The sequence below is a fragment of the Colius striatus genome, chromosome 1 (genome assembly GCF_028858725.1).
Source record: "Colius striatus isolate bColStr4 chromosome 1, bColStr4.1.hap1, whole genome shotgun sequence".
NCBI lineage: Eukaryota > Metazoa > Chordata > Aves > Coliiformes > Coliidae > Colius > Colius striatus.
The window spans coordinates 55,799,028-55,817,827 of record NC_084759.1 but is presented as its reverse complement, the minus strand read 5'-3'; the positions used below and the strand labels follow the sequence as shown (position 1 = coordinate 55,817,827).

At 38.9% G+C, this 18,800-nt stretch overlaps 1 protein-coding gene across 1 annotated transcript; it reads right to left on the bottom strand.

Moving 5' to 3' along the window:
• Positions 1-1,950: 1,950 nt before the first annotated feature.
• Positions 1,951-18,428, bottom strand: LOC104562111 (protein-lysine methyltransferase METTL21E). The gene is given in 6 exon segments (XM_010208043.2): positions 1,951-2,375; positions 3,745-3,862; positions 6,363-6,520; positions 16,769-16,852; positions 16,855-16,902; positions 18,302-18,428. Coding segments are annotated over 6 exon segments (960 nt in total).
• Between the last annotated feature and the right edge of the window lie 372 nt (positions 18,429-18,800).

Here is an 18,800-nt window from a genome sequence, read left to right as displayed (position 1 = left end):
ACTGCTGAGGATTAGAAGATTTTCATTAATAAAGCCTAAGCCAAAATCTCACATGTGATTTCCCAGGAGATGAAGACAGCAGAGTCAATGTATTTGGCTTCCTTTCTTCTTATTTTGCTGTCATGGGTCAAGACACACTGATTGCTCTAGTATTAAAGCATCTAGTATTAGAGTCATCCTCCACAGCTCACCAAGGATGTCTCCCTTAAAATCACACTTGTGTTCTGGTTCCTAACCCTTTTTGAAGTCAGTCTTACTGTTGCCACTCCTTTTCTTTCTCTTCCTCCATCTTACCTTCTCCCTATAGATAATTTTTCTCTGCAATCTTCCCTCCAACTCCAGATCCCTTCCTGCCACATCCTCATCCATCCTTGCCTCAAAACTCTGTTCACCATCTCCTTTCATATACAGAATCCTCACCTCCCACTGGAAAAGCTTGGCAGGTCAGACTCTGCAACACTCCATGTCTAACATTGGGCAACTTTATCCCAAGAAAACCAAATGTTTGGCTGAGTCTAAGAGTACATTCCAGTTATAATAGTCGTCTAATCATAGTTCTCCCTCATACTTGTGCCAGGTAGTACAGTAAATATATAACATGCATCTGTCACATGAGGAAGTACAAACACCAGTATGCACTGGAAGTCATCATAAAAAAAACCCCTCAGATCTGAAAGTATATTAAAAAACTCCAGGAGGGAATACAAATAGGAGCAAAAAAGATAAAGACTGACAGCCCTCAGAGCACTCATATTACTACAGCAATTGCCTGCTACAGCAGAGGTGGTAAATCTCTGCCTGGACAATAGCACATGAGATGGGTTTTCTCCAGCCTTCAATGCATCTGAAGGTGTCTCACACTCAATCACAAACAGAATCTGAAAATATGGGGTGTGTTAAGAATCACTTTCTTAATCTTCCCAAAAGAAAGTTCTTTGATAGGTTTTTAGGGACATTAATCTGACCACTGAAAACAGGAACATGCAGTACTGAGCAGCTGGGAGAAAAAGTATTTTGTTTGCCCATGCTACAAAACCAAAACAAAATGTCTAAACCTGCCCATGCCTCAGCCACACTGTCAGGCTGGTTTAGTTTTCCACCTCCAGTCACCACCAGCTGGCAGTGCAAAACTCCTCTCATGATGGACACTGTTGTTTTTCCACTGTTGTTCCCCAAGGTCCAGATAACAGTCTATTTTTAGAGGAGCAAACCTCTAAGAATTTGAGGTCTCTGCAAAGGGCAGGTAGTGTGATATGCTGTACTCTTCTTGTCCAAGCCCTTTGTTCAAGCAACAAAACATTTAACTCTTTCTTGCCTCATGTGTGTGGTTAACTATTGAAGAATCCCTGAATCTAAATAAGAAATGGAAGGGGAAGAAAGCATAATCATTATATCAAAGAGTAACCAATGTATTCTCTCCCTTTGCATGTCAGTAGGTTTCCCATGTATGTTTGGGGTTTTTTTCCAGATAATTTAGTGCCCTATAAAGAGTATTCAAAGGAAGGATTTACACCATAGCAAGAAGGTGGGGAGGAGGGAGGGATCAGATTTAACATCACAATTTTTAAATAAAAAGGTTTATCATCATCTTAAGTTTTAAATGATTGGTTGATCTTACAAGATACCATTCAAAGCTCTGATTGAAAGCTGTTGGAAATATTCATTACATGAGCCATAACAATAATGGCAAGACTTGTGAAAGTTATTAATGTTGTCAGCTTAGCTCATAAAAGTCAAGAAAATGTCAAAAATATATTTCTTCTGTCTATAACACTATCAGCAAATTGAATTTATGAATTTATTAGGGATGCACTACGAATCTAATGTTTTGTTTTAGCTACTTCTAAATATACCATTCATTCAGGTGTTTAGCTGCTACTAACATGGAAATTTTTAGAAAGAGAGTAAGCTGCAAAACAGCTGAAACCATCATCTGCCTATATGTCTCTTTCAGGCCACTGGTATGGAAGGTGTGGCTTTCATCCTGCCTTTCCTCATTGCCTTGTACAAGGTTATGTTCAAACTGGGGAAATCGGAAATCACCTCCAAGTCAAACAGTGTCTGAAATCTGCCCACAAATTGGTTCTCTTTGTCCAACCTAAATTTCATAGCCCACAGAATAACAGTGTCATTCTTGCACAAGTGATCAAAAGTTAGGAGGAGTTCATCCAGGAAGGGATGATGGTAAACTACGTCAGCAGCCATAATGTAGTCAAAGTGACATGATGACCTAGGAAAGTTCTTTTCCAAATCAATTCCCCAAGACAATTCCTTAACACGAGGCTGGTGCTTGCATTTCAGCTTTGTATTTTGGAGAACATTGTGCTGAAGGTTTCCCAGCAGTTCTGGCAAATCAGTGGCAGTCACAAGTGCACCTAAGACAGGAAGAAAATAAACATAATCTTTAAACATACTTAAGGACTTGAGTAAAAGCCCATTCACAAAAGTCACTGCACAAGGAATTGATTTTATCAGGTAGCTCTCACTAAGAGGAACAGAACAATGTAAATGTTCCAAGTAGCTCTTAGCCATTGTGCTTACATTAAATACTTGGTTCCCAGTAGCTCTATTTCTACAGATTGCCACCTAAAGGCAGCTGAGGATGGGTGGGGAAAGACCAGATACTTACTGCATCTTGATATCATATTGATTAAAGGTACAGTGAGTGACTAGGGACTGAAGAATGCCAGTTAATGACACCAAGAAGTCAGCATGAGATTCAAGCATTGCCTCAGGTTCTTTCCTTTCAATACAGGAAGAAGCCTTCTTAGACTACAGAAAGCTAAAATTCTGTTAAAATGCAGAAGTGACTTATCTGGATTAGTACTGAGGAAGAACAGGCTACCATGAAAGAAAACACAATCATGTCTGTAACAAAAATCATGTTGACAATCAGTTGTTGAAAGAAAATTCTGAACAAATGGAAAAAAAAGTGAATTGGCATCCAAGAGCTATTTGGCCAATGAAAGGTGATGCCTTGGTCATACCTACATCTGGCTTCATCTGGTTGCCATCAGCCACCTCTGAGGCCACTAGCTTCTTGTTCTGGTTCCCTGTTTAATACTGTTAATGCCAACATCACCTACTGAGGCCTCATTTATTGCACCAATACACTCGCAGCTTTACAGAAAAAGAGAGCAGGTATCACAGAATCTCAAGGGTTGGAAGGGACCCTCAAAAGATCATCTAATCCAACCTCACTTCCAGATCAAGACCACCTAGACTAGGTCACACAGGAACTCGTCCGGGTGGGTTTTGAATGTCTCCAGAGAAAGAGACTCAACAATCCATCTGGGCAGCCTGTTCCAGTGCTCTCTCACTCTCATAGTGGAAATTATTTTTCCTTATATGTCCTTATATTTCTTTGGAACCTCTTATGTTCCAGCTTGTACCCACTGCCTCTTGTCCTATCATTGGATATCACTGAGAAGAGCCTGGCTCCATCCTCCTGAAAACCACCTTTTATGTATTTGTGAACATTAATGAGGTCATCCTTCAGTCTCCTCCTAGCTAAAGAGTCCCAGCTTCCTCATAAGGAAGCATCTCCACTTCATAAGGAAGCATCATAAGGAAGATGTTCCACTCCCTTAATCCAAACAAGCCTTTTGGAATTTACTTTTTTTTTGCTCTTGAAAGCTTTCTAACATCAGTATTTTCAGAGGAACTAGCACCATTTTTATTTGTCCTCCAGTATTCATCTGAGAAATGTTTCCAAGAGCCATAAGAGCAATGGCATGTACTCACCCAGTAAACTGGCTACTATGGAGACCAACCCAGTTCCAGCTCCAATTTCAATCACATTTTTGTCAACCAAATTGTATTGTTTAGAATTAGTTTCCAAAAAATAACACAGAACAAGAGCCTGTAGGGGAGGGAATCCATGAACATACTGAACAAATAAATGAAATACATTCCTTCTCGAAAACATGCATTGTCATTTAAAAGCATGAAAAAAAAATTTTATCTGTTTAAGTGGGCAATGTTAATTCAAACACTGTCCCTAAAGGACCACAAGCTCACTATGACCTTTGAGTTCTATAGGCTGACAAAATAAATGCCACAACATTGTTCAATATAGACTTGCAAAGCATTACAGCCAGAAGGAACAACTGCAATTATCTAATTTGTTGTGCTGCATAACATGAGCTATAAAATTCCAGTCAGCAATTCCTGCTTACAATTGCACTTACTTCTGGTTGAGTTAAAATGTGTCCTTCCCAAAGACATCTTGATATAAGGATTGCTTGTGAAAGAAAATCCACAACCACCCTTGTTAAGTTCTTCCAACAGATAATTATCTCTAAGAATAATTAATTATCACAATGATTCAATGTGGACTAACAGATTTACTCCTTTTTTTGCAGTTCATTTGAGTTTCAGTTTCTGTGTGCTTATCTCATTAAAACTTAGCAAACTTTTATAGCAAAGCAAGCCCCAAAGAGCCCTCTACAACAGACTCATCTATGCATTTATAGACAGTGATTAAGAAACCTCTTTACCTTTTCTGCCCTGTCTTAAACTGACCAGTGAGTTTTAGTTCACTGTTGAAATAGAAATTGCTAGTTTTATTTCTCTGGGAAAGATAGTTTCCAGCTTGCCTTTCACACTTTTTCGCCAGCCTTCAGTAATTATATAGTCCACATTGACAAACATCTATAATGGTTGCCACACGTTCTTGCAATACAGGTTTGGAAAGGTAATTATTAGTGTCTTAGTCTGGCACAGCAAAATCACACCCTCAGTTTTGCCTTTAACCAATTAACAAGAAGAAGGAAAGGAAGGAGGACTGTTGACTCAATGTTAACATGCTGTAACTTCAAACAAAGATTTTTGCTTTCTAGCTCTTAATTAAGAGCAAAAGGAATAGGGTCGTTTGTGTGAACTTACATATATCTCATAATCAACAAAGCTTTGATCTAGAAATTACTGTGAGCACCTAAACTAACTAAAGATAGGTTCCTAAAGACTATGTCTGATGTTTGACTGACATTTTCAAGCCACATAATATTAAGATTTCTTGCCAGTTCCACATACTCCTATAATTTCTTTCCTCAGAGTTTTGCCATATTCTGTTGTGTCAGCTCACAGGCATGATCAATATTGCTAGGGGTTAAATTAGGGAAACTTTGAGATCTGTCTTCCTTTCCATGAAACGCGTAGAAATTTTCTTTTCCTTAAAGTTTCTGCCCTCTTGACAAATTTGGCTGACATCTTTTGGAAGAGTTCAAACTCTGTTGGGTGGGACAGAAAGAGTGAACAGGATGAATGACAGACAGAAAAGTTGTCTTCCTTCCACAGCAAAACTAGTTAAACCTTTCCAGATAAAAAAATAAACCAAATGCTTTTCAGTACAGCCCATGATATTGTGACAGTGATTGGCAGTCAGTCAACCTTTCCTTGAAGACACACACTGAGGCTGCTAAGAGGTATAGTATAAACAATTTGTCCAAGTCTGCTAAGACAAGGAAAATTGTTTGAAGTTCAAAACAGCAAAGTACTCTAACTCTCCTTAGCTCAACTATGGGCATATTTCTTTAAAATTGTATTATCCTACAGGGCTGATATTGAGACAGAAATGGAGCCACCTGGGTTTTAGTCTGCTCTCTCTTGTAGATGCTCCTGGAAATAATTCTGTTTTAGGAAAGTTCTCTCAATGCCACAAGTGTGAATGGTGCATAGTGGTACCTCCCCAACTGCAGCAGTTTCTTTCACTCTTAATTATTTCAAAATGATCAGTTAGCTGCATTGCACAGATTCAAAACCTGGAGAAAGCACTTTGCATGGTGTGCATGTTGATGGTTCTTATATGAAGAGGCAACAACAATGGTTCTCTCCCACTGGATTTCTGTCTGTTAAAGAAACTGAATGTTTCAGGTCACCATTTTCCCATGACTGTACATTTACAAGATAAATTTCTTTCCCACATGAGTAGGACGAGTAGCTTCTCTAAGTGCTAACACCTTGTGATCCAATATCACAGCTGTTTCTACAACCAGGATCTGCCTGCTATACAGCCATCTGTATTTATAAAACAAACAGAAATGTAATCATCATAAGACTGCCATATTTCCTTCAAAATATGCTCCTAATTGTCTAATAGGATCATTACTGGAAGGTGAGGAGGGGACACAAGATCTTACATCTTGAGTGACAGGGACACAAACAAGAAGCTTTGAGAACTTGGAATCCATGCAAAATCAGGCTATGTTAAGGTTTGGGATTTGCAAAATGGAGACACAGAAGGACGGAACCTCTTCCTTGGATTTACAGCATACAACAAAACGTGTTTATCATGCAAGACAAATTAAAATTGCTAGAAGAGTCCAAAACTATGTAGTAATAATATTGCATTAACGTTGTACCGATGGCCAGACGACAGCCCCATAAGAGTCAGTGGCTTCTGTAATCCTTATTTCATGGCCAGCAAAGTGAAAGCCTTCCCAGGCCTTATGAGTTATAACTGCAGGGAAAAAACGCCTTCTCATGATTTCTGCAACTATCTGTTCATCTTCTTTTTCCCCTGGAAACAAATGTAGAAGAAGGTCAAACAGGTTGAGTGGACTTATAATGAAATTAACACTTTATGTTGAAAAGCTGATTTGGAAGCAAAATTGCAAATTACATCTGTCAATTAAAATACATTTTACCATTAATGGTTAGCATGGTCCATGAGAAGCCTCCTGAATTCTAATTGAAGATCCCAGTTGATGACTAAATAATTTCTTTACTGTTTTGATGAAGAAGCCAAGTACATAAAAAGTAAAGAAGTGGAATGTTACCACACATTGTTTTCCATTTCATCAATTCAAAGGAAATTTTTTACCTTATTTTTCCCCTTCAAGCCCTAGTATAGACACTTGTGGTCTTACATGCTCAGATTTTGCATTATTTTCCATACTCTTTTACTATTCACTTTTCCCACATTATGCCTTCTTTTGACAGTAAACAAAAGGAGCCACAGTATAATTTCTAAGTCTGTCACAAAAGTTGTGAAATAGATCCTAGCAACACAAATCATGACAGGAGAGAAAGCACTAGTGTTGTCAGGAAAGCTTATCCACCCACCCCAACAGAGCCCTGACAGAGGAATTCTTTCCAGTTGGCTTGATATCCTGAATGCCATGCCCGTTGCTAAGCAAAGGATATTTATGATAGCTAACATAATCCTGGATAACTCTTCTAACAGTGGAGGATTTATTCTTTTTTAGCTGAATACCAAGTCAGATTCAGTTTTGCCATCATCACTCAAAGCTCTACCACAATGTTACAAAAGAGATATGTAAGTGAAGCTGTCCAGAGCATATTCTTTGCAAATCTAGAATCATTCCAAGTTTTCACAGGAAATTTTCTTTCACAGCCAACTATGACCTCTTGGCAAATTAGCTAAAGCAAAACGTGTTTATGAGTCATACCTCCTAGAAAGCACGCTAGAGATTTAGATCCTGTCCAAATCAGAGTTCCTGTGACAAGCCTGTACTCACCATCAAGATCAGGGTCTGCACAGAACCTGCAGGCCTAATGGCTATTAAAAATGAAAACACTGATGTTTCCATCAGCATAAAAAATATCGATCTACCAAAGATTCTTCACATTTTCATCCCCCTCAAATCACTGCAGCCACAGGACACAATGGACTCAAGTGTTGGCTCTACCATGACTCAGTATTTTTATTGCCATAACCTATTGACAAAATCTCTTTTCCCTTCTTGTGATAGGAGGATGAAGGAACTAAAGAAACTACAACAAACAAAAAACACATCAGGAATATGCTCAGGCTCATTACCCAGTGCTTAGAGTTTGTAATTCAACTTACTAGAGGAAACTAGAGAATAGCAACAAATAAGAAATTTCATGTTCAATGATCTAGGTGGGCCTGCTTCTGCAGGGGGGTTGGACTAGATGATCTCTAAAGGTCCCTTCCAACCCCTACCATTCTATGATTCTATGTTAGCACATTGACACTAAGATGTAATCCAAAAGTTAAAAATACTCAAACAACAAAGCCCAAATACTACCAACCAATCCATGGTACTCCAAGAATTTACTTTGCATTTTCTCTGATTGCTTAGAGCACTCTGATCTTGTTCAGTTATCAGTACTAACTGTGTAAGTAAAAAGCTACTCCTTCTATGATCTCCCAACCACAACCATTTTTCTTGACTCTTCTTCCCTTGTCATCTGTTTTGGATTCAATTTTGTAAAGAAGCCATAACTTCTTAGCTTACACAAGTCTTAACTTAAAAAGCTTCTGCCAGAAGATCTGTAGCAGTATAGCTACTCCTCTAGTGCTCAGTGAACATTTCCTACTTATTCCCTACATTATCAGCAGTCTTTCTACTTCAGACTTGTACAGCACCTACACTAACAGAGTTTGTAGGCCACGGCTCCCTACCTGAGATAAGCGATCCACACCATTGAAAGAAGAATACCAAATCTGCTGATTAATGACACCACTTAAATCTTTGACCCCCTGGTAATCCCCCACATGGGTTATCTGGAGAAGATAATATATTTTTTGTATTTTTGTCTTCCCCTTCAGAAGGCCTTAAAAATTATGGAGAATACAAAATAGAAAGTGTTTCATCAGAGATATCATAAGATAGACAGGCTTCAAAACCACAACACAAAATGTTATCAGGACTAGTAGGCTAATGATTCTGACAAAGAGTGTTGAAACAATAAGGAGTGCAGATTTTCAGTCAGCTTTGCTTACTTATCACACAAGTTTCCCTTCATCCTGCAAAAGGCACTCTTCTGTTTTCTGCTTTATATCTTTCAGAATAATTAAACTTCTTGTGGGATTGCTCAAAAGGAGATGTTAATTTTTCATTAACTGCCTTCAAAGCAGTCAGTATAGAAAAATAAGAAACTCGTGGGAAACTTTTCAAGCCAGAAGAAAATTGTTACCAGAATAATCAAAATCCAAGTGAAATGAAGTCTTTCAGTACCTGCAAGCATTGAGGAAGTTCTGCCGGTATCAAATTATTTTCTTGATAACAGATAAAGAAAGCTGATGGGAAGTTATTCTCCTGGAAGTGCTTTTCTCTTGTTCAGGAAGAAACAAATCTTAAAACTATGACTTGATGAATGGATTTAATTATATTTTAAGACAAAAAGAGATGACTCATCAGTAGAATTGAGTCAGACAAGAAAAGAGGAGTCTTGACTGACCTGGCTCACAATTCTTGTAAGAATGGAAATATATAATGGGCATTTCCCATACTCCTCAGAACCCATACTAAACTGTCAGAACTTGTCAGAACTACTAAACTGCTCCCCCTCTACTCTGCCCTGGTGAGGCCTCACCTGGAGTACTGTGTCCAGTTCTGGGCTCCTCAGCTCAAGAGGGACAGAAAACTTCTGGAGAGAGTCCAGCACAGAGCCACCAAGATGATCAGGGGACTGGAACATCTTCCTTATGAGGAAAGGCTGCGGGAACTGGGGCTGTTTAGTCTAGAAAACAGAAGACTGAGGGGGGATCTTATTAATATTTTAAAAATATCTAAATGGTGGGTGTCAGGAGGTTGGGACATCCCTTTTTTCTATGGTATCTAGCAACAGGACAAGGGGTAATGGCATGAAGCTGGAACACAAAAAAGTTCCATTTAAATATAAGGAAAAACTATTTCACTGTTCAGGTGAGGGAGCCCTGGCACAGGCTGTCCAGGGAGGGTGTGGAGTCTCCTTCCTTGGAGGTCTTCAAGATCCTCCTGGACATGTTCCTATGCGATCTGATCTAGGTGGACCTGCTTCTGCAGAGGGGTTGGACTAGCTGATCTCTAAAGGTCCCTTCCAACCCCTACCATTCTATGATTCTATGAACTTAAAGGTCTGCTAGGACCGGTTCCTCCCTTCTTCACTTGCCTGGGTTTGACCAGGTGGGTTTACTCTTACTCCTCTTCTGTGATTTGGAGAGGCATGGAACTGGTATATGCATAGAATTACTTTCTTCAGCCTATTCATGCCTTTGCATGAGGATATATACACAGAAGCCACTGGAGTTTCAAGAGTCAGTCTGATCTCAGAATCATTTCGCTTAGATAACATATAGAAATACAGATCATTTCTGTTAGTGAAATAGATAACTCTCCTTTTGTCTTGAATTTGTATTCACAAAGAAGTTCCCATCCACAGGTACCTCAAATTCTTCTTGAAAGAGAATTTTAATGTCTTTAAGTTTCTTAAGACTTTCTGCCCAATAGGTTAATTTCTTACAGAGTTCTTTGAAAATATTCAAGTAAAGTATTGTTTATCATAAAAGTTTAACATCTTGGGAGCGTGTTCTCTGAATTCCCGAGATTTTAAGGTAATATCAGCACTGAGGGAGAAAAGTCTCATACTGCTGACACATCTTTCACTATATCAACCAAGTCATTAAGAAAACAGCATAAACATCATTCTCAAAGGCAAAGCAATCATCATTATTACAACAGAAATGTGAACATAGTTTTCCAAAGAGACGTAATAAATCATGTGGAAGACTGAAGTTGTGAAGTTAGTGGCAGGTTAGTTACAGAATCGCCTGTCAAGCTGAAAAATTTTGTGTTGGAAACCAGAGGATTTTGCTGACACTTTTAAATGTCAAATTAAATGGTTTATTTTAGAATGAAATCTAAAGAAATAAAAGGATGTGAGTTCTGCTGAGATAGAGTTGGAGAAGACCTTCAAGTGGGGAAAGGAAAGCAGAAGGAATATAACAGAAGACAGACCAGGTCAGAATGGAACAAGTTGCAAACTGCAGCACCTTTTTCTTTAACAATGAATTAAATCACACAAATGGTCCTTAGGCTACCTTTATCCACACACTTTTTGCTTAGAATGAGTAGAAATAGTATCTGTTTAGAAAACTATTACATTATTATCCACTCCCTTTACACCAATTGTCACATAAAATCATGCTTGGGAGTACACAGCTCCATCAGGAAATGGTAACCTTGAAATTCAGTTGGGTATCTTGCTCCAATTAATGGCACATGTTAAATCTCTCACTGCATAACTAATGATACTGCCTACATTAATGCATTTTCCACTGAATAAAAAGGGAAGAGAGATAGGCACTGTTAACCAGCATTTAAAATGCAAGAAAAGTAGCAAAGACAGCTGAATTAAAATTAGTTATTTTTCAAATGGATACCACTGTATAGATATCTGAATTAAACATGGCTAAAAAAGGAAGCAAAATGGCTCCTCCACATAAAAGCTGTGAAGAATATACTAGCAATCAATATCCTAATTTTCAGATTCATTCACAAATAGCACACAGAGTAACAAAACATCCTCCAAGTACTTTGCTAAAGAATTAGGACAGCACTAATGAACAATAGTTTCACCCAATGATTCATACAAACAACCTACAAGGGAAAAAGTACAGATTAGTCTCGCACAAGTGCTGGCCTGACCTTACTTAGTCTCTTAGGGTCAAACGATGTCACAGTCCAAGGTGATAATGAAATAAGACCCCAGCAGTCTCCTGCTTCTCTCCTACTTTAATGGGATCTTCTCCAACTGGCAAAAGGAATGAAATCCAAATCCAAGCCTTTAGCATGAACTTGACCTGAAAAAGTTCAACCCTACAGCAACACTTCTTCAGAAACAGTATACTCTCACCTGTAGAGTTTAGGTTTTCAGTTTGTCATTTAGACTTGTATTTACAAATATTTTAAGAACGATACCAAGGGCTGTAAAGATGCACGTGGGTCTGCTAATATCTCTCAGCTACTGCCTCTGAGTTTGCTGAATGCAGGAGGACTCTGCCCGCACTGACATGACTGTGTAAGGCATCAGAGAACGTTCCAAGAATTCGTGATAGTCAGAAATCTTCAGATGTCCCTACTCTGGACCCATTGAACTGGATTCATCCAAAGTAAAGATTCGAAATGTATTTCACACATATATGATATCTACACAAGATATACAATATACATTGCATATACTATATATACATACTCCTATCTCTTTATAAAAACAGCTATTTATATAACCCAACATCAAGAAGATATCTGAAGAAAGGTCAGTAAGGGAACAGATCTGCAACCAGTTCTGTACCTGCAAGAGGTGACTGGAGAAGAGTGACATTACTACACTGACAGGAATCATCAGAAGGTAGCCCCCTTGAATCTATCTGAGCTATTTTTACTGCTTGCAACCATCAAACATGGCTCCTTGAAAATGCACCATCCTGAATCACAAAACAGTACTCAAATTCCAAGTTGTATCACTTTAGTGTCTGTATTTCATGCCACTTACTTCTATTTCACTCCATTCCATTACAGCTTAAGGATCCTTAAAGGAAGGGGTTAGAAGGGAAATCTAATCATGTGTTTGACTTTCCAGATGTCAGCTGTAACCTACACCTTTCTAAGAATATAAAGCAAGGTACTGTTCCAGCATTTACCCAAACTATACAGTTATTTTTTCCTTAGTCCATCCGACCTACAAAGAGAGAAATGATCATATAACAGTGTAGGCATTCCAGTATGTCATTACAAGTTCAATCTGCTGAAGTAACGGCAACGATGAGGTATATTATATTGATCAATCCAAGATACTATGTCAGAGTAACAAAATGCTCGATACTTTATACTTTGAAATGTAGAAATACAAAACTGCCACCCACTGGCAGCCTCTTCTCAGCCAAGAGACAAGATGCACTTAGCTGAGAGCATAAGACAACAAGAAGGGGAGAGGGCTATGCTCACACTATTCAGTCTGTGTATTTATCCAGGCTTGAAAGGAGTATTTTCAATTTGAAATTCACACCACTGATATCCCAGTCCCGTTCAAGTCACAAGTCTTCTGAAAATAGAAGTATCATGATCAGATTATATCATGAACTAATAATGAATTCAAATGTACCAGGTACTTCGCTTGTTACTTCATCACGTTTGTCGTTGCAAACATCTTCATGTCTTGGCTCAGCAGTTATTTAATCTCTAAAGATAACTAAGCAATTTCCCTTTGACTACAAAACAGACTATGTTCTTAGATTAGATGGAGTCTAATGAATATTACAAAAAGCCAACAGCCAATTTCTGAGGGACAGGAAGGCTCTGGATGAATAATTTAGACAATCTAAGCCATTGTCTGGTCTAATCTTTCACATCTCTTACCTTGCTGGGTCAAGAGGGCTTTGAGCCACTGAAAGTTCTTACTTCATTGAAAGACACGTCAGAATATGAAAGGCACCAGTCAGCAGAACAGAAGAGACTTAAAACATCTTCCAAATTTTCTCTACCAATAATTCTGGATTTCAAAAATATTTCTTTAGGGAGCTGTAAGTAACCTAATAACCAATCCATGCAAACACACCACATTTCTCACGTGGTAGCTGAAAAATATTTATTATTGAAATGCAGTGACAACAAAGGGGAAAGATGTGAAAAAAGGAGAGACAGACACGTAACTGAGAGGGAAGAACATGTTAGAGAGTTTTCTACAGAGTTAACATGTTTGATTGAGTGTTGCCTCCAACTTCTGTTCTATACATACACAAGTATTTTCCATTTGAGATTAGCAATGTTTTCAGGAAAAGCAGGTCTGCTTCTTGGGGAAGAGAAAAGGAATGGAAAAGAGTTAACTCAAATCAGTATACCTGAGGTTTACTACAGTATTTGGATGCTGCCACTTTCAAATATAAGTTACTGTAAGACATCTAAGAGAGAAATTCAGAGAAGACTATTCTGATTTGCTGCAAAGGTGTAGTTTATCTCTAGTCACTCCTTAATTGGGTTATAGTCAAATCTTATTCCACACTACCTTTCTCAGTCTTCTCGTTTGTTTGGAGACAACTTGTTGCCTAAAAAGAATAGAATTTGAGTTCTGATGTTTCAGGTCGATCCTGCAGTGAAAGAAAAAAAAATGTAGGGAAGTAATGGTATGAGTTCCATGAGTACAGGGTTCAGGGGCAAAGTTAATACTTTTGAGATGAGAATTAATGAAATAGGTTGTTTGGGTGGTTGGGTGGTTTTTTTTGAAAGAAGCTTAATGGAAATCTGAGAGACAAAATGGAGGAAGATGAAAAGATAAAGCAGGTAGTGGGCGGATATATAGTAAACACATTATTTATATATAGTATGAATAGGTTATTTTTTAAACCAACACTGTTAATTGCAAAGCTCACTGTATAAAGAATGGTTCAGCAACTTATACACTCAGAAAATGGAGGAACTGGGTGCTGGACTCTCCTCAGAAGCATTCAAATTCTCAACTCACACATCCAAGGTGCGTGATTCAGCTGTCCTGCAGGTGCTTCTCCTCCCCTCCAACATGACCAGAGGTGGGCCATTAGGAAACCACAACTGCAAGAATCACGTTAGAAGGACAACCACCAAGGAAAAGCCCAACTATGAATTAGACACTCAGTTGTGAAGAAATGGACTTGTGCTCCACACTTTGGTCCCAGTACATTTTCCACATTTTATAGTGAAGTCTTTGAAGTCAATGGGAAAGTGTCAGCACGGAAGGGAGTGAGAAAGGTAACAAGTGTCCTTAGAAGTAACCCAGGAAATAGGAATGAGACACTAAGTCACTCCCTCTTCCCAGCGGAATATCTTAACTTCTCAGTTACAAGGTTAGGCTGCTTCTCATTTGCCTCCATTCCAACTGTGTCCCACTTAAGTCACCCTTTCTGGACTCCACATGTGAGACTTGATGCCAGGAATTGCCCTCAATTAGGACATCTGTCAAGTAGGGCGAGCAGAAGGAGCATGTCCCTTCTAAAATGACGGGAGGTATGTGAAGGTTACCAGGTCAGCATTTTCTCAGATATTTATGGATTAAAAACTTGAGCCCTGGCCAAGTGAAGTGAGTCGATGGTGTGTCAAGGACAAGTACCCCTTGCAAACTTGCTCTCCTCCTTTTGTCTTGGAGATAAAGTTATTCTGGAGTGAATTTAAAGAATTCAACTGTGGAAAAGTAATTTTCATTCCAATTAATTAAGATGGAGTGGCAGAATCTGAGAGAAATCATGACATGAAAAGAGACACCTAATGAGGCAGGTATGATGGAGAATGGCTGGATAAAGACACCACAGAAAAGATCAGACCAGGTGAGGACCTACCTGTGAGACAAGAACCAGAAGAATGGGAATCATGAACAAGAATAAGAAGTTTTAACCTGGACAACTTGTGTCAAGCCGATTAAGAAGGAAAGAATAGAAAGAGCTCAAACTAGAACCTGCAAGAAACTGAACTAGAGTAAGAACCCCACGTAACAGATTGAGACCAGACAGGTGAAGTTAAAGAAAATGGAAGGCAGAAGGATATGGAGGAAAATAATAAGAACAAAGGAAGGCATGATCACTCAGGGTGATTGAGCAGGTAAATCTCTGTGCAGTAGGTTCAGTACCCTCCACCTCCAGAACCTGGCCTGGAATTTAATATGTCAAAACTTGGTGTCAGATGAAACTAAATATATTCATTCACGTCTCCTCATCCTCTCAAACTAGTGCTTCTGGACATGGAAGAGAACCACCTGCTATTGCTATCAACACAGGTACCATGTAAGCTAAGTGGCATTTGACCTAAAGATTCTGTACTACTGACTAATTTCTGCACACATTGACCTAATCTCCCAGAACACAATTTATTTTAATAATTCAAAAGCTAAAAAAGTTGCATGCGAACTCACTCCTCCCCACCTTGAATCCTACATGAAGAGAGTATCAATATTAGACAGCCAAACTTGCAGAAGCAAAGAAATGCCCATATGCAACTTTACCTCAACCTTTGTGTACTACATAAAGCATAATGCCAGTTATCAATACTTCAATCTTTAGTCATTCTATCTTTAGTATTTATACTTCTAGATATTATTGCCCCATAACAATTGTGCTTCATAACGTAGGATCAACTTGAGCTCTTTGTTAAAGCTAAAATAACACAGTAGCAAACCATGCTTTGTGGAACAGCAATGTATACTACTGTCTAATCACTTTGCTCTAAATGTGCATAGTGAGCTTCCCAGAGAAGGTCATCAATCTAGGCCACTTTAGAAAAATATTTGAAAGTAAAACATCAAAGATTAATTTCAGTAAGCAAATAATTACTTTTAATTATTACAGTTATGTCCACCTTGCCTCGTTGACAAGTAGCAAATCAAACCTGGACTCTGAGCTCTTTTGAGAAAACAGAAGCCCAAAAGTTTGCCTCCACATGGACCAAGAATCAGATGAGATATTAAACAAATATATGATGAAAAAATAAAATTGTTTTAAAAGCCTCCTTCTTTTGCATTCTGCTGTGGAAGGTAACTAGCCTCATCCAAAACAATATACATAATTGCTCTAAAGACTTGTATGCTCCTGATGACCTCTAAGAAGCAGATTACTCATTATGCTCCAGGATCCTGAAAGATACACAGCCGTGAACTTGTTGCTTAAGAGAAAAAGCTGTCAAGAGCCCCTGAAGGTATTTGAAAATTAAGTTTGAGGCTGTCTAGACAAAAAACAAGCTTGTAATAACCCATTCTCCCTAATTAACAAGCCACAAACCTCTCCTAAATAGCTTGATCGTGCCTTCATTCCCTGGAATCAGTTGCAGGCAAGATGCCAGGCACTGGTAGGAAACTGCAGGGCCCAGAGTATGCTGGCACTGCAGATACTGGCTGCATAGACAGAATACCATGACATTGCTATCTGTTGTGGTTTCTGTACAAGTGTCATAAATACAATCATTCAGGAAAAACAATAATGACAAAATAGCACATAGTCAGCAAGACATTTTGTTCCTAAGTGCAACTAGAAAATATAGTGAAATAAAAACCTTTTTACCTTCTTCTCTTTCCAACTCCCTTATCAGTCTGTTTTGTAGATTATTATGTTGCAGTGATGTCAAATCCATGCTATGCCACAAACCTGGGACAGAGAAGCACAATCTTGTCTGAATAAAATTACTTTCTTTTTCCCTACTTCACACTTCACCAAAAAAAAAAAAAAAAAGGCCCCAAAATTTATTTTAAAGTCACAGAGGGGTTGGAAGGGACCTTTAAAGATCATCTACTCCAATCTCCTGCAAAAGCTAGTCCACCTAGATGAAGTTGCACAGTAACACATCCAGGTGGGTTTTGAAAACCTCCAGAGAAGGAGACTCCGCACCCTCCCTGGGCAGCCTGTGCCAGGGCTCCCTCACCTGAACAGTGAAACAGTTTTTTCTTATGTTTAAATGGAACTATTTGTGTTCCAGCTTCATCCCATTACCCCTTGTCCTGTTACTAGGTACAACAGAAAAAAGGGATATCCCATCGACCCGACATCCATCATTTATATACTTATAAATATTAATGATATTCCACCGCCACCATCCCCTCAGTCTCCTCTCCTCTAGCCTAAACAACCCCAGTTCCTGTAGCCTTTCCCCATAAGGAAGATGCTCCAGTCCCCTGATGATCTTGGTGGCTCTGCACTGGACTCTCTCCAGAAGTTCCCTGTCCCTCTTGAGTAACATGCATCAACACTTCTATCAATAATAAAGACATATAGACACATAAATATCATCATTTAAAGCTTAAAAGAGACAGAAGCAGCAAGCTAGTTCAACTGTTCTATTTTCAACGTGGAGCAAAAGCAAGTAGATCTCTTTTATACAAAAAAAAAGAAAAAAGGAGGGGTCTCATAAACATTTAAACCAATTTTATCAAAACCAGAATCAGCTCAAATCAGGGTAGGTATGTTTATAAGTGGTTGAAAGGAAAGGTAGCATCAAATGTCTGAAAGGGGAAGAAAAACAACTTAAGGGGATTCTACACACCACTGTAACTTGTACAACAAAAATAACTGCTGTTATCATTATGTCTCTCTATGAACTTAGCAACAGTAACATTACAGGGAGAACAGAGAAGAGATTCAATGGGGTTCAAAGTCTTTGTATGTGTCTTTAGAATAACAAGTAGCATTAGAAATCGCTGCAACGTTAAGCAGTAAACGCTACATGCATCCATTAACTTATCATCTACCTCCAAAGACAATTTTTCTTCCCCTTAGAAGATAAAATCCTTGGAATTCTGAAGGACAAGCCATGTTGCATTATAAAATCACCCCTAAAGGTAAAACCTTTGCTTTTTGTGTCTCTCTCTGGGGTTTGTTTTTTCTGTTTTCCTTCTAACAACATGCTCTGAGGTGCACTGAACTAAGTTAATGACGTGACTTTAACATGTGAAATCAGGAGCACCAGCAGTGCAGAACAGTTCACTTGCTGAGTTACATTGTTTCCAGTAAATGATACAAAGTGATTAAACCCATATAAAGAGTAAAAGATACAGAGAAGCAAAATATCACTGGCATCCACTGCATTTCAGTCAACATTACCTGAATCTTCTGCAGCTTTCCAGAGATGATAGTCAGAAAAGTCAGTTTTCCCTCCCAGGTCGTTTTCCTCCCAGGCAGCCCTAGGCAGAAGTGTGCTCTGAAGCACGTTGTGACGAGTTGCCAACATCCTCACACCAGAAGCAGTAATAAATCCCAACAGCTGCAGCACAAACACAAAGTGGGCACCACACGCCCCGTCCCTTACGTAAGGCAGAGGATATTGTAACAGCAGCAGGCACACAGTCAAGGGAGCTCCAACCAAGTAACCAACCAACTTTGGAGCACTTTTTTACAAAAGTAAGATAGCGGCACAGTGTTGGCATCCACTCAGTGTTACAAAAAAGAACATGAAGTAACCAAAAAGGCAAATCTCATTCTTCAGTCACAGGGGTCTTCCCAGAACAGGTGACAAAGGGGCAGGGGCGCGTTTGCAGTTGGGGTACATAAATGCACCCTGTTAATGCAACAACCAAAACTCTAGTGCACTTTACCCAACAAG